General features: G+C 61.4%; 2 protein-coding genes across 3 annotated transcripts in view; one reads left to right on the top strand and one right to left on the bottom strand.

Annotated features, from left to right (window-relative positions):
• Positions 1-4,623, top strand: part of RPRD1B (regulation of nuclear pre-mRNA domain containing 1B) — a 39,982-nt gene extending 35,359 nt beyond the window's left edge. Inside the window, exon 7 of the mRNA XM_075022236.1 lies at positions 3,332-4,623. Coding sequence (XP_074878337.1) covers positions 3,332-3,517 — 186 coding nt within the window. The 3' untranslated portion in view covers positions 3,518-4,623. The remainder of the gene's footprint in view (positions 1-3,331) is intronic.
• Positions 163-15,390, bottom strand: TGM2 (transglutaminase 2). 2 transcript variants are annotated; one of them, XM_075022223.1, is made up of 13 exons: positions 15,251-15,390; positions 12,724-12,903; positions 9,965-10,207; positions 8,705-8,823; positions 7,675-7,803; positions 6,855-7,035; positions 5,693-5,828; positions 5,461-5,564; positions 5,099-5,338; positions 4,652-4,924; positions 1,784-1,944; positions 1,384-1,520; positions 163-1,096 (listed from the first exon to the last, which is right to left on the bottom strand). In XM_075022223.1, the coding sequence occupies exons 1-13, from the start codon at positions 15,258-15,260 to the stop codon at positions 940-942; spliced, it is 2,070 nt and encodes a 689-aa protein (XP_074878324.1). In that variant the 5' UTR covers positions 15,261-15,390; the 3' UTR covers positions 163-939. The 2 variants fall into 2 exon arrangements, with proteins under 2 accessions (XP_074878324.1, XP_074878332.1); XM_075022231.1 differs by lacking the exon at positions 7,675-7,803.
• Between the last annotated feature and the right edge of the window lie 7,971 nt (positions 15,391-23,361).

The following is a 23,361-nucleotide window of genomic DNA, read 5'->3' as shown; positions in this document are numbered from 1 at the left end:
GCCGACAGTGTGGCTTTAGTGCAGCAAAGTGTTAGCCACAGCAATAAATCCACAGCTTCAGTGCTGGGCTGGGCGTGAAACTTGCCCCCCCCCGCACTCGGGCGCTGGGCAAGGAGCTGCTGGGCGCCTCTGTTTGGAGAGGATGCTCAAGAAGAGCCGGGATGGCTTTAAAAGTGAAAAATAGAGTTTTTATTCAGTGCTTGCATAGTTAATTCATGTCAAGGAAACGTCCTGTCCCTCACTGCACAGTGTTTGCAGCGACAGGAATGGTTATCAAAGCAAATACTCTGCTTTACCACTGCAGTAGGGTTATATGCAGTATGTATTTCTATATAAATAGGTTTGTTATATACGCATATAGCATATGAACAGCTTTGTGCTCACAGTATACAATCTTTTCTCTACCAAATTGTGTTCAGAGAATTGCAACGGCACGCGTGAGCACAGCTGAGGTGCAGTCAGTGCTGGACAAGGTTGTTCGGCTGTTTGGTCTATGAAGTGGGCGCTGCGGCCCGGGGCTGTCAGTGCTGCAGAAAGAGGAGGGGGCTGGCCGCTGCCTGGCTCTGCTGGGCCTGGGGGGGCTCGGGGGGTCCCTGCCGCACCCAGGCAGGGGGACAGGCAGGACGGGGACGTTTCCACCCCGTGGGGCAAGGGAAAGGCGGTGAAGCGAGCGGCTGGTGCAGGGAGCCTCCCAAAGCCCCCGGCCCCGCTATCCTGCCCCTGCTCCCCTCGCTTCTCTCCCCGCAGCACCGAGCGCTCCGGGGGGGGAGCGCGGCACCGCGGCCGCCACGTCGGGGCCGGGCTGGGCTTCGGCAGTCGTCCTTCCGTGCGCTGCTGGGACCGTCTTGGGCTAAAGCGAGTAGGGGGCCGGTGAGCCCCCCGAGCGGGAGGGGGGGAGGCAGGGTCTCTGCGGCGGGGGGGGGCGGCCACGGTGGCCGCTCACTTGGGCTGGGGGGCGATGATGACGTTGCGGTGGCCCTTCACCCCCGTCAGCTTGTCGCTCTCGAAGTCCACCACCAGCTTGCGCAGTCCCGACTGGCGCGGCACGAAATCCAGCCTGACCTTGGCCTCCGCGTGCGGCTCCACAGGCTCCTCGCTGGGGGGAGGCAGGGGGTCGGTGGGGCGGCCCCTCTCCCTCCCCGTGCCCGGGACCCTGGGCAGCAGGGACCCCCCCATGGCATGGCCGAGCCCCCTCTCCCCAGCGAGGCGTGGGGCAGAGATGCTCCGAGCCCCTGCGCCCCACAGCGACCAGCACGGCCCCAGCTCCCGCTGTGCCCGTAGCGGAGCCGGACCCCAGGGCTGCCCTCCCTGGGGGGCTCCGGGCACAAAAATCCCCCCCTGCCCCGCTCCCAACAGCCGGGTGAAAGGAGAAAAAGCTCTTACAGCTCCTTGGTCTGCTGCCCATTGGTGAGGCCGGCGCCCTCCACCACAAACACGCAGTTGTTCAGGGGGGCTGCGAGGGGGTTCACCAGGCTCATCTCCGCCACCAGCTTCCGATTCTGCATCGGCTCCCCTAAAATCTGCAAGCAGGAGGGGTTGGAGCCCCAGCACCGCCATGCGTGGGGGTGACAGTGCTCCCCCTTGCCCTGAGCCTGGCAGGTCCCTGGGGATGCAGCGCTGCCCAGCGATGCAGGACCTGCTGCCCAATCCCCACCGCGGTGGGGTTGCCCCAGCCCCAGGGCTCGGGTCCCTGGGAGCAATCCCCCAGGGTGATTGCAGCAACCTCCTGTCAACGGGAAACGTCCCCCCCAAACCCATCCGGGACAGGGCGCCGGGCCCTTACCCTGATCTTGATCTCCGGATTCTGGATGTAGACATCCCGGACTGCCACAACAACATCGCCGGTCTGGTACTCGGTGAGGAGAGCCACCACCTTGATGAGGTTGTCCTGGGTCAGGCTCTCCCCATACTTCTCGTACAGGATGCGCAGGGGCACGCTGTTCTCTGGAAGGGGAAGCAGAGCAGGGTCAGGCCCCCTCCCCATCCCAGTGCCCGTGGCCCTGTGCTCGCACCCAGCTGCTGCTGGGATGGTCTGGGCTCTCCAGGAGCTTCTCCAGGTGTTTTGCAAGGATGGGAAAGTCTCAGGGGAGACGGGAGTCCCGCAGCACTGGGAGTACCCCTGTGGGGAAGGGGCACCGTGGGGTGGGCACGGCACCGTGAGCCCACAAACAAGCCTGCACTGGGAGGTATCAGTCCTAATCGCTTCCCAAAGAAAACAGGTTATAGTTAGCTGTCATCAACCCCCAAACGAGCTGCAGACACCTGCCCTGTGCCCAGCTGGGTCCTTGGGGTGCTGGGTGCCGGTGCTGGTGCTCCCACCCACGCAGGGAAGCAGGGCTGTGAGTGCCCGGCTCGGAGCAGCGGGCAGGGATCCCACAGCCCAGCCAGGGTTCCAACACCCAGCGCCAGAAGTGATGGTCAGAGCGCGGGAAGGGGAAGGAGCCACGTGTCAGGGCAGGACCCTGGGGATGCGCCAGCACCGGGGTCCCAGAGGGGCTTCGCCAGCCCTTGGCAGCCGGTGCTGGCAGCGGGAGGCAGCCCGGCTTCCCGGCAGCTGCCGTTCCTCAGCTCGGAGTGTGATTTATCCCAAAGCCATTTAGGGACTGGGCTGTCTTGTGCTGAGGGTGGGAAGGAGGCTGAAGGCAACCAGCTGTGGAGCTGTCTTGAGGAAGGACCCCAGAGAGGCCGTGACCGCTGGAAGCAAAGCCTGGCGTTCCTGGGGCAGGAGGTGAAGTGCTGCAGAACTGGCTGGGGCTGCAGGGAGAGGGACGGGCTCAGCACTGCTCCGGCTGGGATCCCTGCACCGGCACAGAGTGCAGGGGTTCCCTAAAGGCTGGAGGCTGGGAAGTCCTGGGCTCTATATTCCCAGGCAGGAGCTGGGGGGAGAAGCTTCAGGAGCTCGTAATTAAAGCTTCAGAGAAAATGATGTTGAATTAACTTGTGGACAGGGATGTTAAAGACCCTAAAGGCCAGCGGGGCTCCTCTAGCAATGCACGGACCCCGCTGTCCCCGTCCAGCCCCACAGAACTGTTCTTGCAGGTGCTGGTACCTGCCGGTGCCGACACCGTGGGGAGGGGGTGCCAGCATGAGCAAAGGCAGCGTCCCGCTTCCCTTCGCAGCAGCGACAGCGGGCACATTCGTTATTCCCTTCAGGCAGCTCAAGAAATAGCAGAGTGCCGAGTGCTGCATTTGTTACGGGCCCTGTTAGGAGAGCAGATCTTGGCGTAGATTAAAAATTAGGCCATTCCAGGACAGCAGATGTATTACGTTTCCAAGCCCTGAAGGGTCTGTAGAAAACTGACATAAATCAAAACTCTTGTTTAATTACCAGGCGATAACGCTAATTTGTAACAAAGGCAAACGAAGTTTCAGCCAGCCCGCACCAGGAGAGCTCTGTGGCGAAACGCCTGCCCAAGGAGGAGATGCTGAGAGCTTCAGCGCTGCTGCGACCAGCCTGGCCGACAAAACCCAGGGCTTTCTGCTTCCCCCCAGCCTGGGACCGTGCTATCGGAGCTGACCCGGGGTCAGTCCCGCTCTCCCTGCCTGTGGGAAAATCCTGCCAGAGACACCAGCCTAGCCCAGCTCCGGCTTGCAAAGCGGAGGCGTGTGGAAGAGCAAGAGAGGGATGGACACGAGTGCAACAGAGCGCCCTGGGGACGACAGCCTTGGGACGCACACAGCTTGCTCCCTCGGCATGATGGATACAACGGCAGTAACTTTTGTCCTGCTCTAAATGCCTTTCCAACCCCCTGCCTGAGCAATGTTCCTTATCCTTTCATCAAAGATTAAAATCCCCAGTGGTAGATAAATAAGGAGGAAGCCCTGAAGGAAGCATTGCTCACCGAGCAGCCTTGTGATGGAGCTGCAGCTCGCGTGAGCCCCCGCCAGCCCGGGGCTTTGCCCACCAAGGCGGTTGCTGGTGAACGGTGGTGATGCAGCACGGGCGGCACGGGGCTGCCGGATGGATAAATGCCCCGGCACCTGCTCTGGGTGCCGGCTGTCCCTACGGCCCAGCCCCAGGCCATGCTTTAACACGGCCGTTATTGCACAGGATTAAACAGAAACCTCCGATTGCTGCCCCATGCCAGCCCAGATTGTGCTGACCTGGTGAACCGGCGGCGGTGGTACAACTGGAGGGGATACAACAACCCCTGCAGTGCCGGGCAGTGCCAAGCTGGAGAAGCAAAGATGGGGAAGGCTAAAAGTGAAACCTGGCCCTTGGCTTACACTGTGTTTTTAGGGAAGCTGGTGCTGACCCCCAGGTCCTGAGCAGGGCTGCGGGGCTCTGTGCAAGCCTGCAGCCCTTCCCGCTGGTCCCATCTCCCCGTGCCAACCCCCTCAGCGGGATGAGCCCAGCTCTTACTGCTGCTCAACTGTCGTGTGTGTGGAGCGGGCAGCTGTGACCAGGGTTTCCCCTCTGGAAAGCTGTCGGTGCGGAGCCCGGAGCCGGTGGCAGTGGCTCTCTCCCACGGGCTGCCCCAGCCCCTGACCAGCACGGTGGTGCTCTGGTGGGGGGACCCAGCCCCATCCCTCACCCTGCCACCGTAGCCTCACCGCAGACCCCGGAGACGCAGTTGAACACGGGAAAATTGCTGACCTGACCCCAGCCCTCACCCAAGCATCCTCTCCTCGCTGCCAGTGGGTCTCTTACCTGCCCGGGGCGCGAGGGTGACGTTCAGCAGGTCCTTCATGCCGCACTGGGGCCCGACGGTGCCGTTGTAGCTGGCGGTTCGAGCGCACAGCATGAGCCTGCAGACTCGCTCCACGTCTGTGTTGTTGTTGATGACGGCAAAGACGTCAAAGTCGCAGCCGTTGTTTGCGCCCTCCGACAGCTTGATCTTGAGGTGCAGCCCCTCGTCCTCCTGCCTGAGAGAGCTCTTCTCATGCTCTGCCTTCGCAAACACGTCTCTCTCCTTTTCAGACCCTGCGGTGCATGAAGAAAACCTGTGTTTCCCAGGAGGACGTGGTCTAGGCTGCTTTGCCCTTATCCCCAGAGCCCTCCTGGTGCAGTTGCTGCATCAATTAATCGTTCCCCAACTTTGTTTCCCAACAGCCACCCCCACCCTGGGGTGTCTCTGCCCCCAGTGCCGCCCCGTACCCTCCGGGTACTTGTAGGTGTGGGTGATGTCCTCCCTGCTGTCCTTGCCCACGGTCTTGGTGCTGATGTTCTTCCCCACGACCGAGGAGTGGGTGCTCTTCTTCCGCGACCCGTCGCGCTGCACCACCCAGTACACGACGTCGGCGTTCACCTCCGCGAAGACGAAGGGGATGTCGTACTTCAGCTGCAGGTCGCCCTCCTTGATGGCTTTGACGGGGGCCGGCCCGCAGCAGAAAACCCCTGCAAGGGAGCGGAGATGCCGTCACCACGCGGGGTTTGGCCACGGCGGGGGCAAGACGCTGTCGTGGCGAGGGGAGACCCTGCCGGGTCGGGACGGAGCGCCTGCGCGGTGCGCACCGTACCCTCGCTCTTCTCCTGGGGTGTCGGGTCCAGCGCCTGCCAGCCATCGTAACCGGCTGCCAGGTCCGGACGGGCCATCCAGGACTCTACCCAGCAATGGAAGTTCCTGCAAGAGAAGCCAGGACAGCGGGGCCTCAGCCTCTCCCAGTGCCCGCTGGGCTCCGGGGAAGGGCTGGAGAAGGGACAAACGCTGCCCCGGGGGTGGGCAGGCTGGGGTCCCGCCGTGCCGCTCACCAGATCATGTCCTTGGAGCGCTGCTCCTGCTCCCCCGTCTCGTTGAGGTAGCGGTCGATGACCAGGTTGCCGTTGGTGTCGTGGGCCGAGTTGTAGTTGGTCACCACCCGGCTGGGGATCCCCAGGCACCGCAAGACTGCGGGGAGGCAGGGCAGGGTGAGACGGGGGTCCCGGCACTGGGGGTCCCGGGTTTGCCTGGCTCCCATCCCGGGCAGTCCCAGGTTTGCACAGCCCCGGGTTTGCACAGCTCCCATCCCACGGAGCCCCAGGTTTGCACAGCTCCTGCCCTTCCCTTTTCCCCTCAAAGGGGTGCCTGGGGACCGATCCCCAGGACGGGCTGGTTCCTGCAGTCGCTGTGGGACTCGGCGTGCCGCGGGCGAGATGGGTGGCACGCGGCACTGACAGTCGGCTGGGTTTTGATACTGCAGTAGAAAAAAGGCACAGAAGTGGCTGCGAGTGCTTTTGAGGGAGTGCATGGGCAGCAGCGCGCTGCAACCTCTTATTTAATCTCACAGCTGCCTTTTACTGCGAGCAGAGCTCCCTGGGGAACAGGGAGGTAGTTATAACGCTTCAAAGGAAGGCTATAAACTTCTGTGAGTTGCAGAAAATCCACTTCAGTTTTCTGCTATTTCTCTTCTCTAAAAAGGATCTTGTATATCTGTGATATATAAATGCACACGCGCACTCATGCAACCCCTCAAGTGCAGCGTTTTTCTCAGGACGAAACTGCGCAAGCGTGCAAGCGTGCTTCCCAACAGAAGCGAGCCTGGAATTTTTCTTCTCTTTTGCCCCAGCCCGACTGCCCCGGTGGCAGTGAAATTATTTTGGTCTCAGTGGATTCATGACCTTATTGCAAACTTGACCTTAAAGCCACTTTCCTTCCTGTGCTGAGCATCCAGTCCCTCCCCCTCTGCCTGGCCTGGGGGCAGCACTAATTGAAAAGCCAGAGCCCTTTTCTATCATTTTTTCCCTCCATTTCCTGACAAATTAGAATAACAGGGAGCTTAATTGCTAAGCAATCATTCCAGGCTGATTGTAATCAGCCCTAGCAGTTCTCTCCTGCTGCAGCACTGGGAGCAGTGCAGAGGGCCCGGGGTGGAAGCCTGGGTGGGGGGACACGGGTGGCCCCATCCTGCAGGGAAGGGGAGACGTCTGCTCTTACCAGTACACGCCACGGCAGCGAAGACCCAGCACTGGCCATACTTGACTGGCTGGCAGCCAAAGTCCTTCCACCTCTTGAGAATATCCACGCTCCCGATCCAGGCCATCGGGCTCATCCCATCTTCGTAATGGTTGTCCCACCGCCCTGCCAGCACCCCGCGGTCCTCGTCATTACAATTTACCTGTGGCACGACAAGAGGAGGCTGGTGAGGGAGGGAAAGTGCCTTTCGCCAGCTCACACGTGCTGTCACACTCATGAGCCATCCTGGAGCCGTGCAAGAGCTCGCCGGGATGCAGGCGGTTGCGGTGCAAGAGCGCACCGGGATGCACGCGTCCGCGTGCATCCCGGTGCGCTCTTGCACCGCAACCGCCTGCATCCCGGCGTGCTGGGAATGCACAGGTGAGAGAGCGGGTGGATGGAGAGGCTGTAATTGGGATGCGCTAATTAGGGAAGGATTTTGGAAACATGTCCTCCTGCCTGGGATTTTTGGGTATGATTATCACCTGCAGCAGCCAACAAGGAGCAAAGGTTGCTCCTGGGATGATGCGTGCTCACCTCTGCTATTTCTTTCCTCTTAAAAGAATCTTATATATACGTGATATAAGAACAATAGCAGGAAAGGTTGTAACAGGGATGTGAAACACCCCGGGGAAGGAAACTAGTGTAACTGGAGGGGGAATGGCAAATGCCACCTCTCTGTCACAGCTGTAGTTGCGAGCTATAGCTGGGGGGGCGTTTGCACCCCAGGGAACGTGGGGTGCTGGGGAGCCTGGGGACACCCTGCCGGGCACGCTGGTGGCCAAAACCCTGCAGGACTCACCATGGCGCTCACCACCCTGCCGATGTACACGGGGTCGTTGCGGCGGGAGCAATCCCTATTCTGGTCCCTCAGGAATTTGGGGTTTGTGTCCAGCAGATTGAGGCAGATGGACAAGATGTTATCCTCGAACTGGTGCAGAGCGGGGAGAAAAGGTGCGTGAGGTCCCCACGGCGCACGGGGGCTCTCCCGCCTCCGTCCTCCCTCCCTGGCTCACCACGATGCCCCGCAAGCGGAGCTGCCGGGCACACGGGGGTCACGCAGCCCCGGGGTCCCCTCCCCAAGCCAGCACCCACTGAGTGACTTTCCCTGGCTCCTGCCACCGCGACGAGGGGCTGACGCTGCGGCCGGCGGAGGTTCAGCCTGGGAAGCCCAAGGGCGAGCTCCCGCCCTCGCGCCGGGGCCGGATCCTGCTTCCTGCAGCCGCCGCTGCGCAGGGGTCAGGCACGGACCTGACCTCCGGGGAAAACCACCTATTTCCCATCACCGGGTGAGTCACAGCCTTTCCCCGAACTGAGAAGCAGATCCTGCGGGGGCCGCGCGCACCCTTGCTCCCACCGGCTCCGCAGCCCCTCCGGAACAGCCCGGAGCTCGGGGAGGGCGGCCGGGGCTCCCCCAGCACTGGAGCCCAGCGCGGCGGTGGGGGACTGCGGCTCAGGGCACGGGCGCTGCCTTATCGGCACGGCCGGCACGGTGCCGGGGAGCGCGTTATCGGGCACCGGCTCCCGGCGCAGCGTGGCCACCCTGATTAGGGGCGCGCGCCCCTGGGGCCCCCGGGAGCCGTGCAGGAACGCTCCCTTCGCCCTGCCACGCTTCGAAGTCAGCACGTTCCCCTCTTGGAAAGGAGATCTTGGTTGGTTTGTCGCATGGTTGCGTGGCAGGGCTGGATCCTCCCCAAGGTGCTGGCTGCATTCGGGGTGCATGTTTTGGGGCGCACACGGGGCATCGGTCCCTGTGCCCCGCAGCGCCAGGGCTGCACGGGCTGGGCTCAGCCGGGGGTCCCGGGGGTTCTGGGGGTCCCTGCTCCGCTCACCTGGCCGAAGTTCCAGGGGGTGGAGGTGATGTAGTCGCAGGCGCCCTGGTAGATGAGTCCCTGCTGGGACAGCACGTACTCGCCGCGCTCATCCTCATCTCGGAGGAAAACCGTGTCCTCTGCGGGGAGAGAAAGAGATGGGGACGGGGCTCTGCCCCGCAGCCCCCAGCCCTGCTCAGGGCTCCCCCTCCCCAGGGATGGATCTGGTGGGAAATGAGGCAACAGGGGCTTGGAACTGCTCCCATCTGAAAAAGCTGTTGGAGAATTTCAACCCAGTTTGATCTGAGCTGATGGGAAGTTTTCAGCAGGCCTGTGGTTTTCCATTCTTTCTCATTTCTCTCTTTCTTTCCTCCCTTTTGCTTTATGGAGTTGGGTCTTTTCCCAGGAGGGAAAACCTCCCTGGTGGGAGAAACAAGCAGTGGGAACTGGGAGAGATCGCAGCTGAAGCCATTTTGCTCACACAGCAGTTACTGCTGGAAAAATCACTATTTACTGGAAAAGTTTTCAGAAAAAAACCCAACACGTGCATCTCCAGACTAGTGCTCGGCAGAGCCCTGGGCGAGTGAAACTTCCCAGTGTCCCTTATCTTGGCGGAGCCAGCACCGAGCGTTTGGGATTCAGGAAATCGGCCGGTTTGGCCCCGTTCTGGCCGGGTGGAGCTGGGAGCGGGGCAGCACAGGACTGCTCTTTGGGGCAGAGGAAGGATGTGGATAGATAAAAATCCCAGCCGTTGTTTGCCCAGGATCGTTAAACCCTGCAGCACTGAGCCTCCCTTCTCTGTCAGGCTGCCCAAATTTCACTGGGACAGTAACGTCCCTGGGAGCACCCAGAGCTCGTCCCTGAGCCAATAGCGGGGGTGGGAGGGGCTGGCCAGATGGGGGCAATGAGGAGCAATTAGGGTAATTAGGGGCTTTTCCTCTGCCCACCAGGCTGGGAGCTGCTGTTGCTGCTTAGGGCTTTGCACCAGCGCCACAGAGGTGAGCTCCCGCGGGGCACCATGTGGTGGGGGCAGCCTGGAAGGGGTATTGGGTGTTTGGGGTGCTGGCAGAGGGGCCGCGTGTGTCCTGGGGTGGGGGACGGTGCTCGTGGTCCTGACCTGCTGTGGGGTCCGTGTGGAGATGGAAGCAAAGTGTGGATTTCTGCTAGACCTCAGCTCAGGACAGGGCTTGGGGCACCTGGGGTCTGCCCCGGCAGAGCTGGGGGGTGGCTTGTGCTCACCTTGCCTGGGAACCCCAGGTCTAGGGAAGGTGAAAGCCTCACCTGGGTGCCAGGCGTTAAAGAGCAGAACGAAGTGCCCGATGTGGTAGCTGGTGCCCTGGTAGCCGGTGGAGGTCTCCAGCGTCAGGCTGTAGCGGCCGATGCAGGCGCTGGTTGGGGAGCAGAGCGAGACGGAGAGGGAATTCCCATCCTGCTGCTGGACCACGGCGCTCCAGCCCGATTCCTCGGGGAAATCGGTCACGGCAAAGTGGGACCTGGTTCCCGACGTCTCGATGGGGCAGGGTCCTGCCAAGAAGGAGTGTGTCAGCTCTCCCTGTGCTTTAGGGGTCCTAGGAGCCCCACGCCCAGGGGGCTGTGCCAAGGGGACCTGCCCTGCAAGCTCCCGGCGGTGTTCCCGTACCCTCTGCCCCGCAGTGGCTGCCTGGACCTCAGCTCTTGCAACCCAGGAATGTTTGCTGTTTGGTTAGTTGGGTATTGGGGGTGTGGGGCAGCCCAGCCGTGGGAAGCTCAGGCACGTCTCCCGCTGTTTGGGAAGGGGCAGGAGGGAGGCACTCGCCCCACGGGCGCCCCAGGGCCAGGAGAGCGGAGGGGGTGCTCGCCCCAGCGCCCACCCCAGGGCCACGTCTTCTCCCCTCAGCTGCACCCACTCCTGCCTCCGCTTGGAGCGGAGCTGCCAAGTCCCCGTGCCCGTGTAGCTCCATCCTGCCGCAGCCCACGGCGCGGGGGCCCCGGCAGAGCCCGGCCGTGGATCCCGGAGCCCCCGTTGCCGGGGTGCTCTGGGCAGGAGCCCTGCTATGTGTGCACAGCCTCAGGCGTTGCTGCAAACATCCCACGATTAGCCATTACATCAGTGGCCGTGGCGCTCGAGCCGAGGACAGCGTGATCCCTGCCGGATCCCTGCCGGCCCCTCCGAGCTCGCAGCCGCGTCCAAGCCACCTGCGCCCAGCCGGCTCCAAGCACCGCTCCTCTGGGGAGCTGTGATGCCCGGCCCCGGCCAAGCGTGGCTCCGCGGTGATGCCGGTGCCTGGGCAGGGTTGGCCGGCAGCCGGGGCAGCGGTGCCGCTGTGGTCCGCTCCCCCCCCACCCCTGCCAGGAGCACAGCCCCGGGCTGGTCCCCTGCCAGCCTTCGCCTGCAGCGTGGGCAGGACGCCAGGCGAATCGCCAAAAATACTCATGAACTCATGAGAGTGACACAGTTTCTCCTTTCTGTCCTTTCAGGGAGGCTGGGTTGAGCTAACCCCGTCCTTTTGGCAAGGGTCAGCCTGGCCCTGCCGTGGGGACAGGCAGCCACGGGAGCCTGCCTCATCCTCCTCCTCCCTGCCTGCAAAGCCCGCAGCATCCCCCCCACGCCCCAGGCGCCTGAGCAGGGCTCTTCAAACACAGCCACTTTAAAAATACAGGCTCTATTCTTACACAGAGCCATTCCCCTCTTTCCTGCAGGAGGTGGTAGGTGGTCCCAGCAGCTTTGCTGTCCCGGGGGGGGGACACAGGTCTGGCAGCCCCGGCCCTGACAGGGCTGTGGGTCCAGCCCCAGTGAGGGACAGGCTGGGGCCACCTCCAGTGGGGTGGCGTGGCCATGCGCCTTTGCGAGAGCCCAAGTGTCTTTGCGAGAGCTGAAGCACCTTTGCCCTTTTTCTGCAAGCTCCAGGGCTGCGTTCCAGCCCGATGGCAGCCGCCGCCAGCCTGTGCCTTTGCCCCGGGAGGCTGCGCCGTGGGGCTTCGCCTCGCTTGCAAAACCAGCCTGGGATTGCCTGGGATGCAGCACGACCTTATAGAAACCTGGCGAGTTTGAGGGCGCACCCCCTGCCATGGCTGCCTTGGGGCTGGGGGGGGGGCAATGAGGGAGCTGGGTTTCTGTTTGTCACCCCATGGCAGGATCGGAGTTTTTGGGGGGAAAAGAAAGAGAGTGTTTTACAGAGCGAGGAAACCCAAGTGCAGTTTCACTTTGAATTCTAGCCTGGTTGACTCAGCAGGATGCTGCAGCCCCAAAATAACTCTTGCCCAAGAATAGTTTCCTCCCCCTTCGCTCCGAGCTGGTGGGGGCCGAGCCCCTGCCCTGCGTCTGTGCCCAGCTCTGGCCACAGGAGTGACGTCCCTGTCCCCGCTGTTCCCGGCAGGCTCTCGCCAGGGCCGCAGCAGCAGGATAAGTCCCCGGCAAGGAGCCACAGGAACCTGCCAGATGCTGCGCCCGGCTCCTGTGTACCGGCTCCGGCACCGCTCGGGGGGGGGCTGCGGTGGGGCTGTGCGCTGGGAACGCTCGATGGGAACGTTTCCTTTCTCCAGGGTTTGTGTTTCCTGAGCAAACCCCGCTCCAGGGATGTCCGAGTGATGGAGGAGGGGGGGAGCAGGGGCGGCTGGGTAAAAAGACCATCTGCAAAAGTGCTGTGAAACCCTCTGGCTGAAAAGATTTGCTTTTGCTGATGTTTCTCAGAAGGGCAAGAGACTCGGGTGGGTTCCCTGGCCACAGCCAAGGCGCTTCCCAGTGAGCTGGTGGCTCTGGCATGTCCCTGAGTCTGGCTTGGGCATGGGAGGAAGAGGAGGCGGTTGCTTTTTGTTTTCTTTCTTTATCGTTTCCCTTCAGCTCTCATTACGGGGCTGTGTTTCTACCTTTTCTCTCCATCTTGGTATAAAAGCTGTTCTCAGCACCAGCCTCTGCCGGGAGGGGACAGGACACGTTCGGGGACTGCGTGCGACGGGGCACTGCCACGTGAGCACGGGGTGAGCCCTGGGCAGGGGCAGAGGGCAGCTCGCCCTGCAGCAGGCAGGCACTCGCTCGTGACGTAGGGCATGGCGGCACTCACCCGTCTCGACGTTGAAGGCGAGTTTGTCCACCCCCTCCTCGTAGCCCCTGCCCGAGAAGCACAGGGTGATGGTGAAGGGCTGCCCCCGCCGCACCACCAGCTGCTGGCCGCTCATCTCCGCCGTCCGGTGCTCCCGGCCGTTGCGATCGCACTGCAGGTCCCATTTCTCCAGCACCAGATCTGCAAAGGCAGCAGCACGTACAGCTCTCCCCTCTGCCGCACGTTCCCGGCCCCAGGGTGCGGCCGTGCCCCACGTCTGTAATTGCTATTATCTCCACCCCGAGCCCTGGGTTTCTGGACCTCGGTGCCGGGGTTTGGCAGCCTCCTCTGCCTAAGCCGCCCTGTCCTCCCACAGCCCTGGGCGCTGCAGCCGTGCCGGGCTCTGAGCATCCCTCCTGGAGGGGTCTGCAGGCTGGGCTCGCAATCGTGGGCTGTGAGCCCGCCGGGGCAGAGGCAGAGGTCCTGCAGCCAGCCGGCAGCCAAGCTCGCAGCAAAGCGTTGCCCTCCTGACCGAGCTCTCTGCTGTATTTCTTGTGCTGTGGTGCTGCCCTCCACGGTATCACCATGGAGGAAGGGCACCGTGTGCTGCCAGGGCTGCGCCAGGTCCACGGCTTGCGGCATCCAGCACTGGAGCAAAGCCCAGCGCTCATCTCCGCTTTCTGGGAGGCGTGGGGCCCATCGGCCGGGGACTGCTGTCTGTGTGCCCCCACCCCAAAGAAGCACCGCTGAGCCTGGAGAATGCCAGGGATGTTTCTGTGCCTCAGCCAGGCCGAGGGCAGCTCTCCGGCAGCTTTACTGCTCCGCGACTGCTGACAAATTGGTGAGACTGACCGTAAATTCGGTGACAAAGAGGGTGTCTGATTCCCTGGCCTCGGGCACTCTGCCTCCCAGCCCAGGCAGGGCTGTGTGCCGGAGCAGCCGGCGGCCGAGTCCCCGCTGCGCTGGAGCGATGCGATATCATTCATCATCGCTCAGGGCCGGTGACCCTTGCGTGCTCTGCCGACCGATGGGTTAGTTGCCAGAATAAGCAAAAGTGTTTAGCGCAGGAGAGCGTGCGGTGAGCTCGGCGCCAGCCAGGGACCGAGGCAGTTCAGAGGGGCGATGCTCAGCTCGCCTCCCCCATAGCATGGCTCTCCCTGGCTGTGTCCTTCCCGGTGCCAGCATTAGTGGTCACTGATGCCTCCTTGGGCCAGGGCCAGATGGAAACAGCTGACCCTGAGCTCGCTGTTCCCACAGCTAAATGGAAATCCTGCTCCTGGCTCTCCAGGCACAGGGACCGTGCGGCATGCAGCCCGCAGAGGCAGTTGGGCTCATCACTGGTCCCCACCACACTGCAAGAGCTGCTGCAACAACTAAAACTGTCCACAGATAAGGGCAACATCCCTCCAGCTGGTCCACGGGGACCCTGGAGCAGGGACAGAGCACAGAAAGGTCCTTTCCCTTGCCACCTCTCCCTTTGTAAGCAGAAGCATAGCTCTGTGCTACATACAGCACATGAACTGTGTGAGCGTGAACCTCGCTGACAGCCAAACTTCTTGCATGTAAGTGTGTTAAGAGGGCAGGACTGGGGCTTCTCCTTGTCGCAGTCACCCAGGGTTATTGTCCACAGCGGATTTAGCAAAAAGCAGATTTTTCAAAGCATGGGTGCCTCTTCCCAAACTGATCAGTGCCAAGAGACGGGCATGCAGGCAGCAGTGGCGTCCCAGGCAGCACCACGCAGGAGCAAGAGCTGCCCGGTGTGTAGTGGCTCAGCTTTGTGCCGGGAGCTGGCGGTGCCTGTGTCAGTGCCCAACCCGAGGGACCTGTATTGGTATCGCTGCTGTGGTGCCGGGAGCGCGGTGAGCCGGGACAGCCCGCGGCACTGCTGGGCACCGGAGCAGAGCGATGCCGTCTCACCCAGGGGACTGCGTGCCCATCGGTATCGCACAGTCCTGTTTTCGGGGACTTTGGAGACAGCTCTGTGGGAGGCGAGGGGTTGTCTTTGCCCCCCGCCAAGCTCAGAAAAGCCACCCGCGTGGAGGGATTTCTGCAGGCCAGAAGCATTACTTCTGACTGAGCCTCCAGAAATCCTCCTTAAACCAGGGTGGGATGTAGGCACATGTTCCTAGTCCAGCTGTCAACGCTCTTCTCCGAGAGCACTGAAAGCTTTAAATAGCACCAAACTTCACTCTGTAAACACCGGCGGCTCCCCGGCGAGCAGAGAGCCCTACAGCTGTGGCGGGGGGACGGGACGAGGACGGACCCCGCACGAACCCCCGTTCTCCTCGTCGCCGCCACCTCCGGTTCTCTCCTTCCCGTTCCCCATCGCCCTTCGGTCTACCGGGACTGCGGTGAGCCGGCTTTTGGGCCGGCTGGCAGGAAAGCGACCGGGCGGGTGATTAATGGCCGAAGGTGCCGCTGAGCCCCGGCGGAGGGAACGGTTTGCTCCCGGGTGACCCCCGGGACGGCGGCGGGGGGAGCTCCGGGGGGGGGGGGGGGGGGCAGAAACCCCGGGCACCGGCGGGAGGGGATCGTCCTGCCGTCTTACCTTCGGCCATGGTGCCTGGCACTGGGGGGTCTTGGTCCCGGTCTATGTCCTGGTTCTGGTCCTGGTCCTGGTCCTGGTCCTGGGGGAGCTGCCTCTCACCGCCCGCTGCCCGGCCCCGCCGCTCGCTCCATTTATACCGCGCCCGCCGCCGTCGCCGCGCACACCCCCGCGGCCGGGGATGGCCGAGGGAAAGCAAGGGAAAACAAAGTTTCCAGGAAACGGAGTGGGTTTGGTCCCACCTATTTAAAACACATCCCCCTCCCGCACCCCCCCCACCCCCCCCCCCAAAAAAAAAAAAAAAAGCCGTTGGAGGTTCAGCTCCCGCTCAGAAGAGCCGGCCCCAGCCCCTGCCCCTGCCCGCAGTGCGCAGCCCCTCGCCGCTGGCCCCTGGAGCCTCCCTGGGCAGAGGCTGGAAACGCTGCCAGTTAAGAGGAGGAGAGGGGAAAAAAAAAAAAAAGAAAAAAAAAAAAAGTGGGGGGAGGAGAGGGGCTGTGCAGTTCACACCAAGATGCCAGAAACTTGAGGAATGTTTTCTCCTTATAAAGTTTTCTTCACCCGTGCCTTATCTCCACACCCGGCCATATCTGGCAAGGGATACAGTGGCTTGGGATTGCAGCAGCCGGTCCCCCTTCCCGTAAATGCATCCCTAAGAGACAGAGTGGCTGGAGGGAAAATGTGCCTGAAACTGCTGTTTGAAGGAAAATGCGCTGGAAACCTTGCTGTTTACTCTGGGGCATGACGCCACGGGGAGGTGTGCAGAGAGCAGGGACTGGCGCTTTCCCTGGCAGCCCTTGCCCCACGCACTGGCTGTCCCTCTCCTGCCCGGGGGTCTCTGGCCCCACGGGACGGCCAGCGGTGCTGCCTGGCCTGGCCTGGCCCTCCCTGGGCACCCCAAGGGTGACCCAACACACTTGAGACCACATAGCAGGGGCAGAGACCCCACACCTCCATGGGGTCTTAGGGTTTGGGAGTGCCCCCGGTACCTGAGCAGCGGTACGGCTTGTGATAAATCAGGTCTTGAGAAGTTTCACCTCTGGAGCAGAGTTTATTTAGTTACTGGGTTTTCTTCAAGTCCCTTAAGCTGACCTGGGCCAGGACCAAGGATGGATTTTGTTCCTGGAGGAGCCCTATGCCAACCTTCTTTGCCTGGCCCTTGGCCGGCTGCGGGATGCTGCAGCCCCTGTTCCGGAGGCAGCTGCATGCTGGAAACCCTCCTCACCCTGACGGGTCCCCTCCTGCTCCCCCAGACCCCTCACCCTGTTCCCTTCCCAGAGCCCAGGAGGTTTGGTGGTTCGTGCGTTGCTCCAGGGCTGCTGTGGGTAACGAGGACCTTCTTGTGGATGGCAATGTCCTGAAAGCGGTTGGGGTCCGTCACTTGGTGTACTCAGGGTCACCCACAGGCCCCCACGCGCAGGCTGTGCCCCAGTAAAGCCCTGCTGTCTTGGACTCTCCCGTGTCCCGGTGTGCCCTGTTCCGATCATGCAACCGGATCCGCTCCCCCGGCGCTCAGGGCAGTCCTGGCAAGGGGCCCTTGGCCGCGGGCGATGCTTTCTGCTCAGGCATGCCCACAGCACTGTGCTGGGAGGGTTTGCAGCGAGATGTCCAACTCCTCCAGCTCCTCAAAGGGCTTTTTGGTACAGACAGTGTCACAGTAAGGTCTGACCACGCCAAAAGCAGAAACCCAGGAGAAGCTCCACGAGCCAGGGACTCCCAGCGTGGCTGGACCCTGATCCCGCCATGGGGGGCACACGGCTGATCTTGCAGCAGCGCTGTCCCGTGTTACCCAGCGTGGCAGCGGGCAGAGGGGCCCTGGAAAGGCAGCGTCCCCAGTGAAGGAGCTGAGCTGGTGCTGGCGCTGCAGCCGTGGCCGGCGGAGCCCCCTCCCGGGTCGTTGTCTGTGAGGGAGGGGAGGGAGCTTAGGGCAAGTGCAGCAAATCCTTGCTGAGCGAAAGCTCAGGGCAGCTGGTTTTAATGAAAGCCATCCATGCACCGCTCCAGCACGTGTGTGCACAGGCTGGGGCGTGCAGGTGGCGGTGAGGGGAGCCTTCGCCAGGGGCACCGCTGGTGTCAGCACGGCCCTTCTCACCCCCACAGCCGCTCACTCGGAGCAGTGCCCACCTCATCATGGGGCAAACCCGTCAGTGCACCCCTGCCATTACTGCCAGGTCCCACTCTCCTTGCTCAGACTCGGGAGGAACCTCTGAAAACGTCGCCTTCTTCCTCCTCCCAGACCCCTCGGTGCCGGTAGCGTGGGCAGAGCTGGGTCGAGCCGTTCCCACGGATGCAGGGTGGGCTCACTGGTGGTGGGGGTCCAGGGGCTGCCCGGCTCTCTGGGCATCAGGCGTGCAGGAATCCCTCTCCCCGGCCAAACCGCTGCGGGGCTGGGGCCGAGGGAGGGCTGGCGGCAGCGGGACCCACGGTCCTGCCGGCAGCCGTGTTCACCTGCCCCAAGCTGGCCCCGTTCCCAGGGCTGCTTCCTGGGCACAGGAGCCATCGGCAGTGACGTGTGCCAGTGTGTTTGGGCTCACGCTGGAGGGTGCAGGGTCAGGTTCCGTCTGTACAAGCCTGCTCTTCCTCCCTTACCCTGTGTGAACTTTGGATGCACTCAGCAGCCTGAGGTCCCGCGCTCGGGATGTATTTAATTTGCTCCGGGTAACGTGTGACAAACAGCCCGTAATGGCGCTGTCTGCCGCGGAGCGAGCGGAAACAGACTTCTCTTGCTTGGCTCAGAAGCAGGAACGGTTCATCGCCCCGAGGGGTGTTGGTGTGTTTGGGGTGCGTGGGGTCGGGCGAGCCGGGGCGCCTGGCGCTGGTCAGGCTGTAGGGACTCATTTCTGTCTGGTTTTCTGGCCAAGCACAGAGCTGGAACAACTGATGGCGTCTGTCCCTGCTCTGGTACCTCTGTCAGAAGTGACAGGAGCTGAGTGGCCGGCTGTCCCCCGGGGCCGTCCGGGGAGCCCCAGGCTTGGTCCCAGCATCTCAGCGGGAGGAAACCTCCCTTGTTTCCGACTTTAGTGCCCACTTCGCTCACCACCACGTATTGCAGAGGCATCTGTCTGCCCAGGCACTGGAAAATGCTGCACACGGAAGGCCAACCACACTGATGGCATTATTTTTACTCTCCTTAGTAAGACAAAGTTGCATTAAGAGGGTGTTTGCGCTGCCGGATGCCCAAAATAACTCCTCGTTTGCTCAAGGTGTTCAGCGGAGGACTGCGACTTCCCTCGTACCCGCCCCGGTCCTGGAGCTCCTTCAAAGCCTGCTGGTTTCTTGCCTTCCCCGGTCCTGCGCGGGCTGAGCCTCTGTTTGCTTTCCTGGGTGTGTGCCGGGGAGGCTGGCAGCCCCCGGCTGCGCCCGCACATCCTGACTCAGTCTCTTGTGCAGGCAGATAAACAAGCCGTGAAAAGGCACAGTGTCTTCCTCTGAGTCGCCCTGTTAAGTTGTCAACCGACTTTTAACAGATCTGCCCGTTAGCCCGCGTTGCCTCCCACCCCGGGGTGTTCCCCGAAGCGTGGCCCTTGGCAGAGCCACGAGCTGCTGCCTCCCGCAGCCCTCCAAAGCCGGGGTGACCCCGTCTGCTCCCCAACTTATGCGGTGACCCCGCCAGCCGGAGCCCCTTGGCGGGGAGCCCGGCATCGTCCCATCCCGACCTCAGGCTCTGCGCTGGGTGGCGGGTCCGGAAAGGGGGCGGCAGGGCTGGGATGGGACTTCAGGAAAAGGTTAAAGGGTGAGAAAGTGTTTCATGCTCGCGATGACGGGGCCAGCGGGGAGCGTTTGTGGCTGACCGTAGGGGTCCTGGCACGTCAGACATAGCAGTTACCCCTTGCACGCTGGAGCCGGAGAGGAGCTCTGATCTGTGAGCATGGAAAAGTACTTAAAAAATGGGGAGAAAAAAAACTGTAGCTGCTCCGTACTTGGTAGGGACCGAGCCGAGGTCTGGGAAGCAGCGGCAGACACGGCCTGTAAGGGCATCCCAGTCCGGGATGAAGGAGGACGGGCCGGCAGATGGGGGAAGCTGGGGTCGGTGACTGTGGTACGGGCAGACACCGTCGTTTGGGGCAGGGGCAGCAGCTGGCTCTGTGCGGGCATCACTCCTGTTTCGCGGCTTTTGGTCACCACTGCAGGGACCAGCACTGGTGCTGGGCCAGCGCTTGAGCAAGATGGGCTCAGCGTTGTGCCGGGGCTCCCACGGCGGCAGGGATTCGGGACCTGGCACAAAGGGGCTCTTGTTCCCGGCTGCGTGCAGCGGGCAGTGCTGGCAGGGCAGGAGGGGGCCGCTGCCTGCCAGGCCAGGCAGTGTAGGGAATGGGCAACCTTTCCTCTGGGAGGAAAGGTGGCTTTTCCAAGGAAAAGCAGTTTTTCCACCTGGCACAGCCAGGTCCGGGGAGCCCGGCGTGCTCTGGTGTCGCAACCATGGGGCATCTGGCAGGCGCAGCCCCGCAGGGTTGAAGCATCCTCTGGTCACGAGGCAGGAGGATGGATGTGCCGGCAGCATCAGATGTGGTCCCGGGCTCTAGCTCACCGCTCTCGGCACACGCCGAGCCAGAGGCTGTTACCAAGAAATGCAGAGTGCCAAACCAGCACTGTCTGCGGAGGGGTGAGCCAGCCAGCTGATACACAGCTTCTCTGGAAAGCCCTGGGGAAAGGCACTCCAACCCGCTTCTAAAGTGGGGGTTGAAGAAGAATTTGTTATGTCACTGTCTTTGTTCTTAGGCCGAGCCCGTGTTTTTATTTAAAAGAAAGGAGAAACACAAACCTCTTGATTTACTGGGTCTCTGAGCTTGGCAGGGGGGCAGGAGGGCTGGGGCAGGATTTTCCTGGCAGGGCTCCCGCGGGATGGGGCAGCCCTTTCCCACTGCTCCGCGGCGATGGGACCTGCGGGCGGGCAGCAGCAAGGCGTTACAGGGGAGATGGATTCTCCGGCCATGTCAAGCCTTTCTGAGCCGGTGGCCCCGGGATGGCCACGAGGTCAGTCCCAGCCGCTGGCAGGGTCCTGCAGCGTGGGAGGGTGGGCTGCGGTGCTGCACGGGATGGACTCCTGCCCACTGCCAGCGCAGCTGCGAGCGGGGACACGGTGTTTTGCAACCTGAACCGGTTGAACCTGGTGAGAGCTGAATTCCAATCTCCCGGTGTAATTTCCCAGCGGTTTGCTGGAAACCCCCCAGCCCTCCCACCCCCAGGTTGCCTGCCCTTCCGAGGCACCTCTCCCCAGTTGCAGACGGGCTCCGATGGGGTTTGTGGGAGGAAAACAAGAAGGGTCTGCACTCCCCGGCCACGGCTTTGGTGTGTAGCGTGCTTGTGTTCCTCTGCGAGTGCACGCATCTGGATTTAAATGCCTGAAGCTGCGTGATTCCCAGGACTCGCACGCGAGCAATGTGTTTCCCCCGTGTGGGGGGTCTCCTGTGCCTGCCTGTCCCCTCGGCGGCTTCCCGAGGCGGGCATCTGCCGGGCGCCGGGGTGAGCGGTGGCACACTAGTGTTTTCCAGCCATCCCTCGGGATGGGGCACCACTGGGATTCTGGAAAGCAGACAAGCTGGAGTTACATTCGGCCCTCGGAGTTCGACCCTTTGGCGTTACCTTTCACCCTTCCTGTTTTCTTTTGGTATTGCTTGTTTTTTTGTTGGTTTTTTTTTTTTTCTTTTTTTATGGCCACCCCAGGAGCACCAGACACCTCGGCCTGATGACGGGTGAGACCTGAGTTTGCTCTATCGGAGCAGGAGCTTGGAGATAACAAAGCTGCTTTGGGACATCTCTGCTCACTGCTGCTTCCAAAACTCTTGCGAAGCGGAGGATGGAGCTGCGTGGCTTTGTGTTGTCGTTCAGCTTCCTCCTGCATTAAGGGCCCCTTCCCTCTGTGTTTACCTGCTGAAGCCAGACCCGGCGCCTCGGCTGCCCCCCAGGAGGACAAATCCAGGCACGACTGCGTTTCTGCTGCGGCGTGAGCCAAGTCCCCATCCTGCACTTTGAAACACTCGCGGCTGTTTGTGGCTGAGCCCGAACGCCAGGAGCTGCGTAACAGGAATGGGCCCACGGCTGTTCCGCTGGCACCAGAACTGCTGGGGGTCCCGTCCAGGGGGTTCGTGTTGTCCCACTTGTGGTTTTCCCTGTACCTTTGCCCTGCCACCCATCGTCCATGCTTTCCTCCTTGCCTGGGGAAGAGGAGGGCAGTCCCCTGCTCCGGGGCTGGTATCCTTGCCTGACCCATGTCCCGTCTCTGTCTGCAGGTTGGTTTTGTCTTCTGCATCTAACATTTATTACCTTTTTTCCTTCAGAAAAAAGTCTTTCTCTGGGCCTTGCGGGAACTCGCCTCCACGGGCTGGGCTGGCTGTGGTGTCCCGACACTGCCGAACCCCCGCCAGCCCGGCCTCACTGGACATCCCCGGCCAGCCCGTGACTAATGATTTTGCCATTTCATGGGTGGGAAAGAGACATTGATTAACTCCTGCACTTGCCTTTCTGGAAAGGTTATAGCTTAATTGGTCAGACGCAGAGTCATAAATCACGCGCTGAAGGATCAGCAGAGATAAGAAAATTTTTGCAGAATGTTGCAAAAACACTTTTTGGTAGGAGGAATCCAGCTGTGCCCACCCAGCTGTGGGAGCTGAGGGCAGCTGAGAGTTGCAGGGCTCCTCCGAGGAAACAACTTGCCCTCCAGCGAGGGGCCGGAAATTCTCCCTTCTGTTATCAGTTAATCTCAGCACTTGCAAAATATCCTTTTTTTTTCTTTTGGAAAAAGAAAAACAACAGGAAAGCCATTGTTTGCTTTATTCAGAAGAATCTGAATTCCATCTGTTTTAGAAGATGATTCTGTTTCTCCATGGGAAGTGCTATTCCCCTAACCTAAAAACTAAAATTTAAAAAGTCCCAACTTTTTCCTAGCCAAGGAAGACAGTGGAGGAGGGAGAGAAAGGCTCTTCCCACCAGGGCAGAGGAAAGCGGACTGATGGCAGCACCTTCCTGTCCTGGGGACTCTGGCTGGGTCAGGCATCCCACCGCCTCAGGCGGTCCCGCACAGCGCGGGCTTGGGCGAAGGCAAACACTGGCCAGCACTGGCCCAGCTTGGGGGTCCCTACCAGCCCAGGGATCCCCCTGGCCCCGGCCCCAGGGACCCGCCAACGCTGCTGGCCAAGCGCTCGGAGCGGGCAAGGAATGGCATTGCAGATACGGAACATTTATTATTCATGTCAGTAATTATTTCTTCCCTGATTCTCCCCAGCATTTTACTGAGGAATTAGGATGTTAATATGAGGAATCTCAAAGCCACGCTGCAGACATCGCTATTACTGCTGCCGCACTGCTGCTGCTGTTGCTGCTGCACTGCTGCTGCTCAAAAATGGCAACTCAGAAAATGCCCCCAACTTGCTGGGTTTGCCCCAGCTCGCCGGTGTCTGACCCCCGTCTTGACGTGCAGCAGAAGAGGGGCTCGGTATGGCCCCCAGCATCCACCCTGGTGCTGCCTCCTGCTCTCTGTCTTGACTGGTCTCTCTCTCCCAGCCACCAGGCGTTTGCTTTGCCTGAATTTATTTCTTAAACTTAAACTATTTCTTTAAGAAAAGCCATCCAGGTCTTCTTGGATATACTTCCAGCTCCTTGCAGCCTTTGGGGCAGCCTGTCCCTTCCCAGCCTGTCCCGGAGCTGAGACCCGGCTGTCGTGGTCAGGGCATGGTCTGAGTCCAGAGAGCCTGACGGCCAGCAGGGATGGGTGTGAGGGGGTGCTCCCCTGCACTGCGTGGTCCCAGGTGCCAAAATCTCTCCAGGCAAGGTTAGGTGATGCTGAGATGTAGAAACTGGCTTTGCTCCATGTGTGGTGATGATAAAGAACAGCAGCATAGATTTGAGTGCCTTTTCAAAGGGGTTCCCAGGAAACTGGCTATTTAAACAGTAGTAAAATAAATTAAAAATGCTGAGCACCTCTTTCATTTCAATGTGGAAGCTAAAATAGACATTGCTTGCCCCAATCAAGTAAAGAGGCAACTTCCCGACATAGGGCCGTGAAGCCTAAGGCTCGGTCCCTGCCACTCCTGCCCTTCACAGATTTGGGTCATTTCAGCCTCTGACCTCGCATCACCACTGGGGATGGTGCAGGGGAACAGCAAAGCATAAAACATCTT

Source organism: Buteo buteo, chromosome 2 (assembly GCF_964188355.1).
Source record: "Buteo buteo chromosome 2, bButBut1.hap1.1, whole genome shotgun sequence".
Taxonomy (NCBI): Eukaryota; Metazoa; Chordata; class Aves; order Accipitriformes; family Accipitridae; genus Buteo; species Buteo buteo.
Note: the sequence above shows the minus strand (reverse complement) of the source record. Positions and strands in the feature narration are given on the sequence as shown.

Bases quoted from the DNA above. Each gene is read 5' to 3' on its own strand.
- TGM2 (XM_075022223.1), bottom strand. The intron at 10,208-12,723 runs GTGAGTGCCGCC...CCTTCTTGGCAG, and splicing joins CGCCTTCAACGTCGAGACGG to GACCCTGCCCCATCGAGACG. The intron at 5,565-5,692 runs GTGAGCGGCACG...CTTCTCTTGCAG, and splicing joins CGCTCCAAGGACATGATCTG to GAACTTCCATTGCTGGGTAG.